Source organism: Chaetura pelagica, unplaced genomic scaffold, assembly GCF_000747805.2.
Source record: "Chaetura pelagica isolate M959 unplaced genomic scaffold, ChaPel_1.0 scaffold938, whole genome shotgun sequence".
Taxonomy (NCBI): domain Eukaryota; kingdom Metazoa; phylum Chordata; class Aves; order Apodiformes; family Apodidae; genus Chaetura; species Chaetura pelagica.
The window spans coordinates 12975-29405 of NW_009954221.1; the positions used below are offsets into that span (position 1 = coordinate 12975).

Here is a 16431-nt window from a genome sequence, read left to right on the forward strand (position 1 = left end):
AGCGGGGCAGAGGCATGGACGGGCTGGCCGGGAGGGATGGGACAGGGCAGGACGGGCCCCCCCAGGCTGGCCCTCAGTGCCACTGCCTTCTTGCATGGGCCGTCCGTGTCCTCCCCATTCGGGCTGGGACTCACCATATCACCCCATCCAGGCTGGCACTTCCCATGCTTCCCCATCCAGCCAAGATACCCCAAACCTCCAGCATTCTCTCACCTGCCTCCCAGTCTCATGGATGGGAATCCCCATGTTGCCCGCATCCAAGCTGGGTCACACTTGTGACACCTATCCAGGGTATAGGGTAAGAGGGTTAAGTTGATGCCAGGACTGGTGAGGGTGACATGGCCTGGTGCCCTCAGCTGGCTAGAGGGGGATTTGGGGGTACCCCCCCAAGCCTTTATCCCACCTTTTGTGCTTTTCTTTCTCTGCACAAAGCTGAGCTGTAGTTGTCACTCTGCTTTGGGGCATGTGGATATAGATGGCAATGGGGGTGCTTTACTCTGTGCCTCAGCTTCCCCAGCTATATGTGGGAGAGCAACCTGACTATTTTAGGATCCCATATTCCTACAGTCCCACCCCCAGGACCAGCTCTCCGTGCACTTCACCTGAACCCCATTTAGTGCCATGATGTTTGACATTGGGCATCTCCTCTTGTGTTTTCTCAGTTGCTCCTGAAGCAGCTCCTGTAGCTTGCAAAGGCCTCCTGTGCCTGGTGCGAGGACAGAGAAGAAGCCTTGACGTGGGCCAGAGGGGGCAGCCAGCCAGCTTCTCCACTCTCTCATACCTCACTCTTCTGGCTGAATGATACCCAGGGCTGACAACTGCTCTGGGGATAGAGAACCTTTGCTGTGCTGGTGGCAGCACCAGCCTCCTGCCAGCAGTCACTGCACAAGGCCAGTCTCCCCCCACCCCACCAGGCTGACATGGGAGAAAGCAAGAAGGGGGTCAGGAGTCACTCCATGGGGACATGGGAGCCACATCCAGCTGAACTCCCTCTCCATGCTGGACTTCCTGTTGTTTGGATCAGCAGTTAAAAAACAAGAGATCAAAACAAAGCCAGGTCAGGCTGGGAATCCCTTCATGTTGCAATTTATTCCAGCACAATCTAATTAAAGCAATAGGAAATACACTGTCCCTGTGACTGGACATCTTTAAAAAGACACAGCACAAGTGACAGTGCTGTGGGGCAGGAGAAGGAGGGGACAAGGGCAGTAGAAGTATTCAGAGAGCTCTGCCCCAGGGATCTGTGAATCTGTCTTCTTGCTGAGCAGCAGCTCTCATGGGAAGCTGGGGCACGTGAAGGTTCAACCGAGATCTTCTGTGTCAGGAGCTGCTGCCCTGCGTCTCCTTTGCCACCCTGGAGAGTAACCCCAGGGTCTGGCGCATCTGCACAGGATTTCAGGAGCCCACCCATGGCCCGGGGGGTGGGGTCTGTGCTGCCTGAAGTGATGTGGCTGGAAGGGACAGCAACTAACTCAACATTTTGCTTTCCAGCCTGGCTGCGCTGAAAGCACAAAGTGCTGTGGGAAAGAGCACTGGTGAGACAGGGTGGGCATAGGAAGAAAGGAAAGGGCTGGAGGAGTATTTAAAATACTTTATTAAAAAAAAAAAAAAATCCCAGTTAAAAACACAGTGGCTGTGCCTTTGTGTGGGTAGGAGGTCAGGCCTGAGCCCTGGGCCCCAGCAGGCCCTCACCACTGCTCCCCTGCCAGGAAAGCAAAGTGGCACTGGCCTGCAGCTGGGGAGGGTTCACAGCTCTAAGCAGCCCCTCTCTTAAAAAACATTTTCAACCAGTTGTGAGAATCAAGTCTGTGGTGTTAAAAAAGTAAAGAGAAAGGAGCAAGGGAGACTCTGCTGGCACTGGAAGGTTGTGGCTGGAGGGCCCACACTACTGGCTGGGGAGAGCCACAGTGTTCATGGTGCACAGCAGCTTTTTTCTTTAAAGAGAACAAAATCAACAAACCAACAGTAATTTCTTCCAAATTTCCCCCATACCCACAAACTTCACCAGCTGCTGATACAAACAGGCCGTCTTCCCCCTGGAAAATGCTCTTGCAGAAACCTGAGCCTTCCTACTCCGCTAAACAACATGCTTCAGATTCCCTGCAAATAAAAGGAGGCAGAAACAGGTATTTCCACTGATATTTCAGCCTGACAAGAGGGGCCTGGCTAGGGCTGCTACCCCTACACCTGATGGACCAGGCAGCAATATGCTCTCAGTGTAGACTGGAAAGAGTCCAAAGGAATACTACAAAATGACTGAAGGGCTGAAGAACCTGCCCTATGACAAAAGGCAAATAGAGTTGGGTCTCTTCTCCCTGCAGAAGAGAAGGCTCAAGGGGACCTCATCACAGTACTCCAGTACTCTAAGGGCAGCTACAGAGAGGACAGAGGCTCACTTCACAAGGAGCCACATGTTGAGGACAAGAAAGAATTTTTTTACAGTAAGAACAATCAATCAGTGGAACAGCCTCTTCAGGGACATGGTAGAGTCCCCACTGCTACAGATTTTCAAGATGCAACTGGACATGGTGCTAGACAACCTCATCTAGGCTTTGTTTCCCACAAAAGGTTGGACCAATGATCCTTGAAGTCCGTTATAACCTGTGCTGCTCTATTATTCTAATAAGGACGAGGCCTTGTGCTCCTCTGCCCAGCCAGAGGAGAGGCAATGACGACTTTTGCTAGCAGGGACACACAGCTCTGAGCTGATGCTCTAACACTGAGAATCTCAAGTGAAGCAGGAGACTGATGATGTACATGATGAGCAGTCAAGTGAATGCAGTTCATCTTTCTAGACAGTGAGCTAGAGCTCTCCTGAAGTCCTCTCTAAAAAGACATGTGAACCTGAAGCAGGAGTGTCGGTTTGGACAACTCACCTTTGATAGAGTTAAGAATTTCTTGAATTCTCTGTGGCTCATTGCGGTCTGGTCTGCAGCTCGGTGTGATCTCCAGCACATAATCAGGTCCATACTCTGTGAAGAACTGCAGGGAAAAAGAGAGGAGAGTCAGCAGAGAGGTCTCTGGCTGGCTGAAGCTGGGGAAACCACCATGTCAAAGAAGGTGCTTATTGATGCTGTAATCTTATTACAGAGCCATTCTGCCAGACACCCTCAACCAAATATGGGACCAAATAACCAGAAATTGTTGTATTTGTCTCAGCCTCAGAGCAGAACAACAGCAACCCAAACCCAACTTTTTCCTCTTGACTAGGACAGGTTTGGGGAAGTGCCGAGCACCCACAGCTGCCCTCAGGACCAGCTTAAACACTTAAGTACTCTAATAATGCTGAATCCTCTCACACACCACACTTTACTTGTTACCAGTGTGAAAACTACAGAGACAGCAGGATACTTCTTGGCTACATGTCACAGGAAAGCAGAGGAGCAACCAGAGAAACTGTTCACTCTGCTCTTCATACTTGTCCCCCTGCATCTGCAATCAGCCACGGCAGCACAGAGGAGAGGAGAGGAGACAGACTTGACAGCTTCATGTACAATACTGCTCATTTGAAGTGTAGGAGGCACCATCCTCCAGATTGCACATTCCCTTGTTGTTCAGAGACCATCACAACATGTCAGATGAGCGAAGTCCAGGCTTTCATCTCCAGAAACAAAATCAGAAGCACCTTTTCACTGCAAAGGGAACCCAAACAGGCTAGCCAACAGCAACACCTCAACTTGCAGCCAGCTCAGCTCTGCAGCCCAAGCACCATCCAGCCCAGGAGGGGATACAAATTCCTCTGAGAAGGAGCAGCTGGACCACAAAGGGGCCCACTGTCCACTCTGTGACATCCTGCAATCAACTCATTCCCACACTGCTTTTACCCTTGATGGCACTTGGGGCAAGAATCATTAACACAACAAACAAACTATTCAGAGCAACAACAAACAGGCAAAACCTGAACCACCTACAGCAGTTCATTCCTATAGAGGGACCCATCATTTCACTTCCTGCATATACAAAAGATCCAATTCTGTTTAAAAGCTGTTTCTGCAGAAACCTGGTTAAAGGATCATAGTCAAACATAAAAAGCATCTTGTATCTGTAATCATGAGTTTCCATAACAATGGATTTCCATTTTCCATCCATACAAACGTTTTACTTCCTCATGCATATGGAGATCTCTAGACAAAGGCAAACATCTGTAGGCTTCAACTTCTTTGCACTTGCAGGTTTGTTCTGCAGGGTCCATAACACTGATCTGTGGTTTGAGACCTATCACACACCTATAGTTACTGCCCCCAAATTCAGTCTAGATTGTGTACCTCCAATCAGCCACCAGAGCTGGGACCAAGAGAGCTCACCTGTGATCCCCAACAGTACCTGGCCCCCCAGGCTGCTGCGAGGCTGCTGCTCAGAGAGCTTCAGAGTTGGTACTTTCTGTAAGTCAGTGAAAGGAGGACTAAAATTCAAAGCCTTGAGAAAGGCCTGGCTCTCTTCTGACGAAAGTACATGCACATCCCAAAGAGCTCTTTAAGCAAACAGGTGACTGCCCCTCCCCATTGCCTGTAATTATCTGGGACCAGAGTTTATTTGTGGCTGAGATCCCTTGCAAAAAAAACCCAAAAAGACATGGACAGCCTCAGGTTTTGGGAACAAGCACCCACTGTGCTGCTAGGACAGTGAGTTATTGTCACAGGAGTGTCTCGACAAAACTGCACTGAGTGGCAAAGATGCTGCTTGGATCAGGTGATATGACTCAACTCTCGTGCAAGGAGAAGGCAGGGTTTGCCAAAGCTTTACCTCATGATCAGGGATCTCGGAGGAAAGTGTTCTCCCAAGGATGACCCCAGTCAAGTATGTCCAGCAGCGAGCTGTGTTGGCAAGGTTGTAGCCTCCTGTCTCCAGCAAGAATGGTGGTTTTGGAGGGGGAAGAGTGGAGAAAGGGAAGAGAGGGGGAGAGATTTTAGTGGAAAGAACAAATCATGGAGGCAACATGCACATTATTTCTTCCACTCAAGCTCTGCCCAAAGAACTGGATTTTGTACCTGCTGGCTACATGAGGCCAGGTCTGAATGACACTGTAAGCAATGGCAGATCTCCCAGACTGAACCCCAGTTATACTCAACGTGCCACAGACCAGGCTCCTCCAGCCACTGCCTCAGGCCCAGCATGAACCCCAGCTTGGTGTGCTGGGCTTTCTCCTAGAAACAAAGAGGGTGTTCAGGGGTAACAGGGAGAGAAGTGCAAGGCCAGCAGTGGAAATGAGGGATTCCTGCTTTTTAATGCCAGCCCTCAACCCACAGAGCATGATACACCTGGCCAGACATTTGCTGGTGAGCTCTTCAGCACTGCCACGTTTGAGAGGACAAATATGAAGCTCATTAGTACAATCTGTGACTGCTTTACAAGTAAATGAAATTTCATAGTTGTTGTGACAATGGTCCCTTCCAGGGTAATGGTACATGAGCCCACAAAGAGAAACTTTAGCTGAAAACAATCCTGCAAGAGACTCAGAAGTGTTGGTTGTTTGGTTTTTTTTCCCAGCAAAGACAACTAAAATAGCAGGAGAGAAGTACACTTTGAATAGAGAGGGAGATAATATTTTTCAATGTTCCCTTCTCTTTGGGTTGCTATTGGGTTTTTCAGGTTTGTTTTTTTTTTTCCCAAGTATTGTCTCCTCCCTCAGTTTCCACTTCAAATGCTTCCACAAGCTGCAGTGCTGGGACACCCCTTTGGTATTTTCAAGAGTGACAAATAGCTACCCTCATTTTTTGACAAAAGTTCTGGGGTTTATTTTTGCCTGAAAGGTGCCATCCCCAGAACACCCACAGACATGCCTCAGCAGGACCGAACACTCTTGACCTTTCCAAAACAGTGCACTGTGCACATCGCATTTTAGGCTTACCCTGCTACACCTGATCTCCCTTATCTCAAAAAGGGCAACAGCAAGAGCTGATAAGGCTCCAGGCACAGAGCTGAGGGGCTGTCCCTGGCACACAGTGGCTTTTGCTGTTCTGAAACATTCTGTGCCATAAAGCCTGTCCTGCACTCTCCTCTCTGGACAAGCTGCTGGTTATGCAGCATGGAAGAGCTAAGTCAATCTGGTGCAGGGAGCCAGTCCTTTTCCCAAGCCTCTGCTTGAATCCAAATGAAATCATTAATTGCCAGGTGCCCCAAGCAGGTTTGGGAACCCAGCGCTGATTAGCAGAGATGGGAACCAGAGGTGCCATTGAGAAGCCAGGTCAGTCCATCAGCACTAAGAGCCTCTGTTCTTCCCTGGAGGAGCCAAGCAGCAGGTTCAGGATCAAGGCTTGCAGCTGTTGGCAGCACGGATTCCAGGTCTGTGTGCAGACAGCACAGGTGCCCTCCTGACACGCCTGGCAGCCACGCTCCAGCCGTGGCCCTGGCACCCCGGAGGGGCTGCAGGACACGTATCCTTGTGAACAGCAAGATGTGTGTGCACTCACCTCCTCCCAGGATGAGAGTGGGCAGCTGCCACTGCAGGACATACTTCAGGCACTTGCCCACTCCCTCTGGTGTCATGTTGAAGGAGCACATGGGGTCTCCAGCCATGGTGTCTGCCCCCAGCTGCAGCACGACTGCCTCGGGGCTGAAGGCGGGGTACACCTCCCTCAGCACGCTGCGGAGAGCACAGGGGTTACTGCAAACCCAGCCTGGGGGGAAGCTGGTGGCATGGCCCTGCATCTGCAGATCCACAGATGCCTCTTCAGGGTTTCTGCATCCTCTGCTCCCACCCTCCTCAAACCAGCTACACTCCCTCTGCTCCCACTTAGCTTTCTGCCTCTGCTACTCTCCCGCAGCAAGTTCAGCTCTCTAAGAGTTCATCACCAGGCTGATGAAGGCAAAAGCATTGCTGAGAACACAGAGAGGGGGGGATCTAGTCCTAATCAGCTTTGTGCTAGCATCAAGCCACACGTTTACCTTGGCTGCCCTGAATGGAAGGGTTGCAAGCCAAGTCTGGGGGCTATTTTTCCCCCTGTAAGAGTCATGGTGAAAAGCAGGGTCTGGCAAAACAACAGTCCTAAACTCCCATATACCTCTCACCAGGACAGGATGAACAGAGGTGGGCTCTGTCTAGGTTCTCACTCTCCTCTCTCCCACATGGCTCTTGAGGCAGAAATACATTTTACCCAGCTCCTGCAAATGCTGAGGTGCAATAGGGCCAGTGTTTGGAGACAGTTTATTACAAGCATTTTCTCTTGCAGAAGGCAATTAGGCATGTCAGACACTTGGCTTTGCTCCAGGAGATTTTCAGCATTACAAACACCACAAAGGGAATAATCCTGTTCCCAGCACTGTGCTCCAAATAAAAGGCAAATAATGGAAGAAAAGCCATGTTCCTTTCACAACAGTGTTTGTATTTTGCTGAAGTAGAAACAGATGTGAAAAAATGCTTTTGTCTTGGTTAAGAAAACCTAAGCATCACCAGTCCTTACTTGATACGCAATTAGAAACGACTGCAGGGCCAAAGGAGAGAGCTGCTTCCCTGTGACAGAGATGGCATTTACCAGCACTCACCCCAAGAAACTTAGCCAGTCACTGCACCCAGCCAAGGGACCCCACTGAGCTGGGTGAGGTCTGCCAGGGGAGATGCCTGCAGGGCTGAGGCCATCAGCTCTACCAGCATCACAAATTCACTACTCAAATACAGGCACTGTTGGGGGAAAAAAAATATTTAAAAATCTACTGGTGATGAAAAAAAAAAAACCCTGGGAAAAAAACTCACCTCCTCCCTGAGACCAAATATGTGATAATGGGGGAAAACAGGACTTCCATTCTGAATTTGTATCTACCCTGGACATGGCAAAAGATGATCCACCTCACCTACAGCTCACACTACTCACAACACTCCTGTTTTGACAGCTACCACGCCATGCTGTCTACCCAGTCCCACCAAACTAAGGGAACTGAAGCAGATGGTGAAAAATCACAGTGGGGTGACCTGTGACAAACAGACCCTCAAGCTGCCCACAGATGCCTCTCTATATTCATTTTACCCAAGGATTTGCACAAGACCTCTAAGACCTTTAAAGACCTGCGTTTGTTGTAATCACAACAAGGGACAAGCCTTGAGGAAGGACTGCAATTAAAAATAGTAAATAAAATCTGTGCAGCCTCTGTTCTCTAAAATCTCACCCAAGTAAACTGTAGCAGAGCAAGAGGGCTTACATTTCACAGATTTGGTAATATTTCTCATCCTGAATGCCATCTTGAATAGGTACATTCACGCTGTAATAGCGACCCTTCCCCAGGCCAACATCAGTCACGTCACCAGTGCCTGAAAAACAGAAACAGCCCGTAGTTAATTGCAAGGGAAAGGAGATGAGCAGCAAGAGAAATGGCTGGAATGTCTCAGATCAGAGAGCCAGGACCTTTGGCATGCTTATAGAGAAGTCCACTTGCCACCACCAATAAAGGAGAGGTTGGATGGACCAGGTTCTTGCCCTCTGCCCAATTCTGTGATGCAGCTTCCAAGGGCTGCAGGGGGATGCCCAGCAGTAGCTAACACCAGAAAAGGGGAAATGCCAAACATGTAGTTCCCCCCTCTCTCCTTCTCCTGAGTCACCAGGAGAGGCAGCAAGAAGACACCTCTGCTGGACAGAGGGGATGGGACTTGCTTTTGCTGCAGCCTTGTCAGTGATGTGTGAATCAAATGAGCATAAATCTCACAAGTTCAACTTGCCTGGGAAAAATCCTGGTGAAAACTTGTGCAGAGAAACAGTCATGACTTTTGAGGTGAAACTAAAGGCATCTTCAACTCCTATCAGAAAAAAAAAAAGATAAAAGCTTTCAAGCATCATTCTCCTAAGTAACTGAGTCTAAGCACACAAACAAACCACTCAATGAACACAGGGCAGCAGGCAGAGCAGGAACGAAATGAACAAAGCAGGAAACCAGACATGGCTCAATAAATTAATCCTTAATCAATGAGACCCAAATTCAAGTGCAGCAAAGGACACAATTGAAATTAATTTGGTGGGTCTCATGCTAATTAGATTCCATAGCTCAGCTCAGTGCCCATGCCAGCAGCACCCATCTGCACTGCTTGGCCTGAAAGGCTGGGCAGGGAGCTGAGCAGGGACGCCTTGGCCTGAGCTTGGCTCTGATCAGAATGACAGATACCAGGCTCTCCTGTTATCTCTCAGTGCTGCTGCGGTTCAATACTCCTTTTCTTTTCCTTAAAGACATATTAAAATAGTGGGGGTAGGGAGGGAAGAAAAATAACAAGAAACTTAAGAGAAGCCAAAAGTGGGGGGAAAATGGAGCAAAATGAAACACACAATAAAATTTAGAAGAGCAGGAAATGTTAAGTGGTGTTGAAATAATGTTCCTGAAGGAGAGAGCAGTTTCAGCAAGGCCAGCTCTGTTTGGTTTCTATAGTGTCAAGCCTTCTTTTAAAAGCACCATTTACTACTGACTGCTTCCCTGGTGCACTGGTGGCATTAAATAAACACTATCAGCAGCTGTTCAGTCAGGACGGGAGTCAAAGGACTGGAGGAAGTTCTTGCTGGAGAGCCACTGGCAGAGGAGACTGCTGGAATGGGAGCACACTGCTTGTTGCTTTACGTGCAAGACTGCTGCCCAGACCCTCCAAAGGTGACTGATGAGCAGCACAGGACAAATCTGTAACGCAGGACAAGGCAAAAATGGATCGAGGGAGCCTGACTGCACTGCAAGGAGGTAAAGCCACGGAGTTAAAGCCCTGCTGCCCTGAGAGACCTTCACTTCTCCCATTCCTCCCCCTGTGCTGTTTGCAGCCTGCTCTGGGCCTTACCATCCCCATGATGCAAATCCAAATCGATATAAAGGACACGGTCAAACTTCTGGCGCAACCGCAGGATCCCCAGGACAGCATCGTTGAGGTAACAGAAGCCAGAAGCTTCATCTCTGTGAAAACAACACCCTCGAGGTTGAACATCACCACCTGCAGCCATCCCTGGTCTTGGTGGTGTCACTTCTGCCCTGCAAGGCCCCGCGTCACTGGGGGGCCCAGCAGTGACCAAGGGGCAGCTCAGAGCATGGCTGGGGAGCACACAGAAGATGATTGCTTGTTCCAATCACTTCTCAACCCTGGGCTTGCTGGCAGCTCTGCTGCAGAGAGGCCCTGACCCAGGGGGGCTCAGCAGGGCACCTCCCATCATTTCACTGTTGCACAAACAAAACCTGGGGTATTTTCTGCACTGGACCCACCACTCAACTGAAACCCACTCTCCACTGTACCTCCTGTTCCTCTGTGGCAAGAGGAGAGGCCCCTGGACAGTCCTGCTTGGCCATTTCCCTGTGGGTGCTGGGCAGGCACAGGCAGGCAGCCCCTCCCTCCAACTCCCAGGAAAGTCCTGGCAGTGAAGGCAGGTCCAAAGCAGTTACAACACTCTGTTGCTCTATTTCAAAGTCTTCGGGGTATGGAGGTTAAGCCTCTCCCCAAAGCAGCACTCTCCCTCCCTGGGAAACTGCAAACCAGATGCCCCACATGCAGTCCCTCACAACACAGCTCCCAGGCTCAGCTAGAAGATAGCTCCAGTTGCTAAACAGAGGACAGATGTTGCATGGAAAGATTTAGCCCTGAGATACATCAGGGGGCAGCTTCCATATTGCTGGCATCAAAGGAACAGACGTCCTTCAAAGTCATGTCCTTGTCACCACTAGCCCACATGCACCCTTAGGTCAGCCCTGGACAGCCAATTTAAACCATGGCTTTATACTTTGCAACAGGAGTGTCCAAACCCCTCTTCCACAGGCGAAAACAATTCCAGGATATAAGATGTGCCATCTCAACTTGCAGACACACACTGGACTCTTTTCCCCTGACACTCCCCTGCTCATCAAACAGCTGGAATGGGCCAGGACGGGGTGGCAGAACTGCACCTGTTCTTACTCCCTGCAAATGTCATGGAGCACAGATGCTTCCCAGTGACTCTATTCATTGACAGTGATGCTGAGAACTGGAATGTTAGCAGGTGTCCTGGAAACCTTCATTAACTGTGATTACACACCGTACTCCTCCCCTCCTTCCCAGCCTGCAAGGAAGCAAAGCGAACTATGTCACTTCTCGGGCACTTTCTCCGTGCTGTAACACATCTTCTCCTTCATACTCAAGGCCAAGCAGAGCAGGACACCAGCTCTGACACAGGCTGAACAGCATCAGAGCTGCAGCTCAGGGCCAGCACTTGGGATTCCTGCCCCCACAGACCCACACACACAGCTCAGGCTGCTGCTGCCAGAATGGAGAGCAGGGGTGTGGCAAAAACCCATTCAGCACCTTGCCCTCTGCCCCAAAGGCACCAGTGAACTGGGAGCTTCAAAGGCCCCAGGTGACAGTGGGTATCACTGCCTTTATGATCTTGGAAAGTAACTAATCCATCAGACAGCAGGTCTTCTTTTACTAATGATGTACATTTTGTTAGGAAACAGGTCCTGGGACCAGGCACCCACAGCTGGGTGTCAGTCTGGCTGGACTGGCACATATCACGGCTGCTGCCTACCCTGCAGCATCCTGTGCCATCTCACTGGGGTGAGTGGGAAGGCTCCTTTGGGATCAGCAAGCATTAAAAGCCTTTTTAAAACAGATTGTTTGCTTTCCAGAACAGTGCTTACAGCACAGCCCAGTGGCAGCAGCACTGCTAAGATTTCTTCTCTCGCAGGCATCAGGTTTTATGAACCATGCAACCAAGATAAGAGAGAAGAGAAGGTTTTTGAAAAGCCATCCCTCCTGTGAAGAGCAAGAAGGCTCAGCTCTGCCAAGCTGAACTCTCTCCTTTCTCAGTAAGGTGTAGCTGAGCCTGTATTCAGCCGAGTGCTGACCATGAAAAGGGTCCTGATGAGACACTGCCATTGCTGGAGTTTGCACACCACCATTACACCTCCAGAGTTTCTCTGCAAGGTCAGAAAAATGACTCAAGCAAGAAGAGAAACCTGTGCCCACATGTACAAGCTGTTAGGGTTAGACATGGGGTTCGTGCTAATTTCTGGGGCTCCACAGCCTTTCCCTATGGACTGTGCAAAATCAGCTCCCAGAGAGAACCAAGCACCAATGCCAGGCAGGACACCTCTGGTTCTGTCTGCCCTGGATGTGTACTGCAGTCGATGGTAGCACTGGGACTGGGCAGTAACCAGCCCTCTACCCTACACTCTGTTTCTCTCCTGTCTACCTCCTGCCTTCCCTCACCCCTCTCACCCCTTGCTCTCTCTTCCAGCCGGATCACCCTGAGGGTTACAGGTAAGCCGGGAGCTAGGAGGCAGGGTTCAGACACCAGGTGAGAAAACACAAGGGAAGAAATTGTTTTCTTACTTCTTTGCATGATGCCACCCTCCAGGCCAGTTAATCGCTACCTTGCACTTGCCCTCCAGCAGGCACTGGGCTGCGGTGATGGTGGCTCCTCCCACGGCTGCTGCATACTCAAAGATCCCTTCGGTGGCTGGGCAGTCGTAACCTGTGGGGTGGAGTCCGTGTGTCAGACACAACAGGCCTCCTCCTCTGGGGGAAGCATATGCTCTTGGTTTCCAGCTCTCTGACCGTGGTTCGTTCTGTCCCAGGTGTGATGAAAAAGCCATGGCACAAAGTCCTCACAACAGGTTCAGATTTGGACTCACACAGCAGATTCAGTGGGCATAAGTAGAAAAAAAAGAAGAACTGGGTTTGTGTGGCAAGGTTTTCATAGTGGGGGGGCTGCAGGGGTGGCTCCTGTGAGAAGAAACCACAGGCTGCATTCATGTTGGATAGAGACAGCTCTGAGACAGACCTGCTGCTGGCCAAGGCTGAGCCCCTCAGCAATGTTGGTAGCACCTCTGACAAGATGCTGAAGAATGGGTAAAAAAATGCTGCACAGCAGCTAGGAGAAGAGAGTGAGAACATGTGAGAGAAACAACTCTGTGGCCACCAAGGTCAGTGCAGAGGGAGGGAGAGGAGGCGCTCCAGGCACCAGAGCAGAGATTCCCCTCAGCCCCTGGTGAAGACCATGGTGAAGCAGGCTGCCCCCATGCAGCTCGTGGAGGTCCACAGTGGAGCAGATCGCCAGCCTGCAGCCTGTGGAGAACCCCATACTGGAGCAGATGGATATGCCCGAAGGAGGCTGGGACCCTGAGGAGAAGCAGCTCCTGGCAGGACCTGTGACCACATGGGAGGGAGGAGCCTGTGCTGGAGCAGTTTGCTGGCAAGCACTGTGGGAACCCATGCTGGAGCAGCCTGCTCCTGAAGGACTGCACCTCAGGAAGAAACCTACACTGAAGCACTTACAGAGGACAGTCTCCCACGGGAGGGATCCCGTGCTGGAGCAGCGGAAAAATGTGAGAACAAAAGAGCAGCAGAGACAAAGTGTTATGAACTGACCTCGACCCCCATTCCTTGTACCCTGGCATCACTCAGGGGGAGGGAGCTAAAAGGGTCTGGAGTGAAGTTGAGTCTGAGAAGAAGGGCAGATGAGGGGGAAGGTGATTTTAGTTTTATTTTAAATTTTCACTATCCTTCTGTTATTAATTGGCAATAAAATGAATTAATTTCCGTATGTCAAGTCTGTTTTGCTCATGATAACAACCAGAGGGATGTCTCCTAGCCTTACCTCAACCCAAGATCTTTTCCACTGTATTTTCACTACCATGCTATTGAGGAGGCGGAGAGAGAATCTTAGTGGGCACCTGGCAGCCAGCCAAGGTTAACCCATCACAAAAATCAACAGTCAAATTTGGGACCCTGAGGAGAAGCAGCTCCTGGCAGGACCTGTGACCACATGGGAGGGAGGAGCCTGTGCTGGAGCAGTTTGCTGGCAAGCCCTGTGGCACTGTGGGAACCCATGCTGGAGCAGCCTGCTCCTGAAGGACTGCACCTCAGGAAGAAACCTACACTGAAGCACTTACAGAGGACAGTCTCCCACGGGAGGGATCCCGTGCTGGAGCAGCGGAAAAATGTGAGAACAAAAGAGCAGCAGAGACAAAGTGTTATGAACTGACCTCGACCCCCATTCCTTGTACCCTGGCATCACTCAGGGGGAGGGAGCTAAAAGGGTCTGGAGTGAAGTTGAGTCTGAGAAGAAGGGCAGATGAGGGGGAAGGTGATTTTAGTTTTATTTTAAATTTTCACTATCCTTCTGTTATTAATTGGCAATAAAATGAATTAATTTCCGTATGTCAAGTCTGTTTTGCTCATGATAACAACCAGAGGGATGTCTCCTAGCCTTACCTCAACCCAAGATCTTTTCCACTGTATTTTCACTACCATGCTATTGAGGAGGCGGAGAGAGAATCTTAGTGGGCACCTGGCAGCCAGCCAAGGTTAACCCATCACAAAAATCAACAGTCAAATTGTTTCCTTGCACTCAGATCATTCATGGACGGGTCTTGAACCAACTTCTGATCTGTGTGCCTGGCTAGCCCAACCCACTGGTCCCTTGTACCAATCTTGAAAAACACTCTCAGTTCTCTGGCTACCCTACCAATGAAGTCCAACACAGTCACTGATGTGTCTTCCACCTAAAACCAGACATCCACAAAGGAGACAGGCCTAGGAATGCAGCAAGTCTATAGCCAGAGTACCATCTTCACCTGTTCCTACAGCAGCCTCCCTGGAGCTGCTCCCCAGCAAGGTGTGATCCCTGGGCTGCTCCTCCACCTGCAGACAAATCAGCTTCAGTAACATAAAGGGCAAATCTAGGGGGGACTCATGAGACCAGTGTGGTCTGCACCCCTGACTTGCTGGTGGGTCACTCCTCCTGTTCCTGAGACTAAGACAGTCTCTGCAGCCACCTCACGTGCTCCAGCTCTTGCACTGCTCATGCAAGAGCTCCCTGCTCAGGACATGAGCAAAGTACCCTGTTGCTCTGGCCCCTGGCTTTAGCTTCAGGCCGTTGCTCATGCATGTCCTCCTTTACAGCAGATTGGCACAGCCAGTCCCAGCTCTGTTCTAAGGGTAGCATCTCAGGGTCTTCTGTCCTGACTGAGCTCTTGAGAACAGCAGCAAAAGGCAAAAGGCATCAGCTCCCAGCATGCAAAGGACAGGCTGAGCTGCAAGGAGCAGCAGCGTGAGGCTGCCAGGAGGCCAGCCCAGCAGGTCACCACCAGCTGATGGCTGCAGCACCATCCCACCAGGGCTACCCTCTGCAAACAGCCCAGCACCTTCCTTGAGCTCACCCCTCTGCCTAACATCAGCTCCAGCAAAACACATCCTGGACCTGCTATTCAGGTAATCTCTCGCTGGAGATAGGTGTCCTTACCCAGTCCATACTCCATGGACTCTGGATGGTCATCATCCCCCTCCTCACTGACTTTCTGCAGGTGTTGCAGGTAGGCGTCCGTGTGGAAGCTGGCCATCTCCTCCATGGAGGCTGTTTTTGGCTTGACTATCCTAGGCAGAGAGGATAAAGGGAGCACGTCAGGAGAAAAGACTCCAGGATTCGCTTGGAAGGCCCAGTTTTAACCTCCTCAGACCAGAAGTCTTCCTTTGGCAGTTACTGTTGCAAAAGCAAACAAAGCCCCCTCCTCCTCTATCAGCAGACTGTCACTTTGAGGGACAAAGCTGCTCAGCTGAGCTAGAGTGAGTGTTTCCCCCAGCTTGGCACTGACTGCTCTGCCCATTCCAATGAGGAACATCTGCAGGTGTTACCCACATTAACCTTTCCACTGTGCTTCAATTTTTTCACCTTTTCTGCATGTTCTCCCAGTTTGAGCAGTCTCCAGCAGATATAATATTCTGGTTACACAAAGAGGAAGTACCAGAGTGAAAATATTCAGGCACAGCCCAGTGCTGCAGCAGGACACCAGCCCAGCGGGTTGAAAGCTGAGCAGCACCTTGTACGTGCTCTAAACTCTGCCAGCATTCAGAGCAGAAACCATTTCTGCCCTCAGCAACTCTCGTTATCAGCTTGTCTGGGTTTGGGTGCATTGCAATATGCCTAAATAAATCTTGTGACACATTGAAGCCCTCTCCAAACCTCAGACTCTGGGGGGCACGGCAGCAGCGCTGTACAGCCGCCTTGCTCCTGGAAGAATGCCAGGAGCTCCCAGCTCCAGGCTAGCCCAGCTGCTGGGCACTCTCACCCCAGGCCAGGATGAACAGCCCTCTGGGTCTGCCTCTGTAAGGGCACCTGCAGCCAGCTGGCACCAAGCACACTCTACCAAAATGACCAGAAAGAAAAAAAACCTTAAAAAAAAAAAAAGTACCAATCGGACTTTCTGACCCTGCTGAAATAGAGCGTGGGACTTCTGTAAGATTTTACAGGAAACTACACAAGAGAGACTGAGCTAAACCTTTTCTTTCTCTTCGTATCTAGTGGGGCAGGTAGATTCTCACTCTTCCACCTCAGACCTCATCCTGTCTTCTCTCCTAAACAGCACTAAGACCTCACAAAAGTCTCCCAAACCAATCACAACACAGCAAAACAGCATGGTCCCCCTCAGCACCAGCACTGGCCACTGGATTTGGAGCAGCACCAACCAGGATGGAAAAAACACAAAGCAATTTGTATTCCATTTGACCAG

The 16431-nt window shown here is 50.4% G+C and overlaps 2 protein-coding genes across 2 annotated transcripts in view; both read right to left on the reverse strand.

Annotated features, from left to right (window-relative positions):
* Nucleotides 1-246, reverse strand: part of RPS4X (ribosomal protein S4, X-linked) — a 7144-nt gene extending 6898 nt beyond the window's left edge. Inside the window, exon 1 of the mRNA XM_010003454.1 lies at nt 214-246. Coding sequence (XP_010001756.1) covers nt 214-246 — 33 coding nt within the window. The remainder of the gene's footprint in view (nt 1-213) is intronic.
* A 1817-nt stretch (nt 247-2063) lies between these two features.
* HDAC8 (histone deacetylase 8) overlaps nt 2064-16431 on the reverse strand; it is a 14575-nt gene continuing 207 nt past the window's right edge. The window contains exons 2-10 of the mRNA XM_010003431.1: nt 15168-15298; nt 12254-12395; nt 9740-9852; nt 8648-8725; nt 8134-8242; nt 6411-6583; nt 4744-4838; nt 2877-2982; nt 2064-2100 (exon numbers count right to left, since the gene is read on the reverse strand). Coding sequence (XP_010001733.1) covers nt 2078-2100; nt 2877-2982; nt 4744-4838; nt 6411-6583; nt 8134-8242; nt 8648-8725; nt 9740-9852; nt 12254-12395; nt 15168-15298 — 970 coding nt within the window. The 3' untranslated portion in view covers nt 2064-2077. The remainder of the gene's footprint in view (nt 2101-2876; nt 2983-4743; nt 4839-6410; nt 6584-8133; nt 8243-8647; nt 8726-9739; nt 9853-12253; nt 12396-15167; nt 15299-16431) is intronic.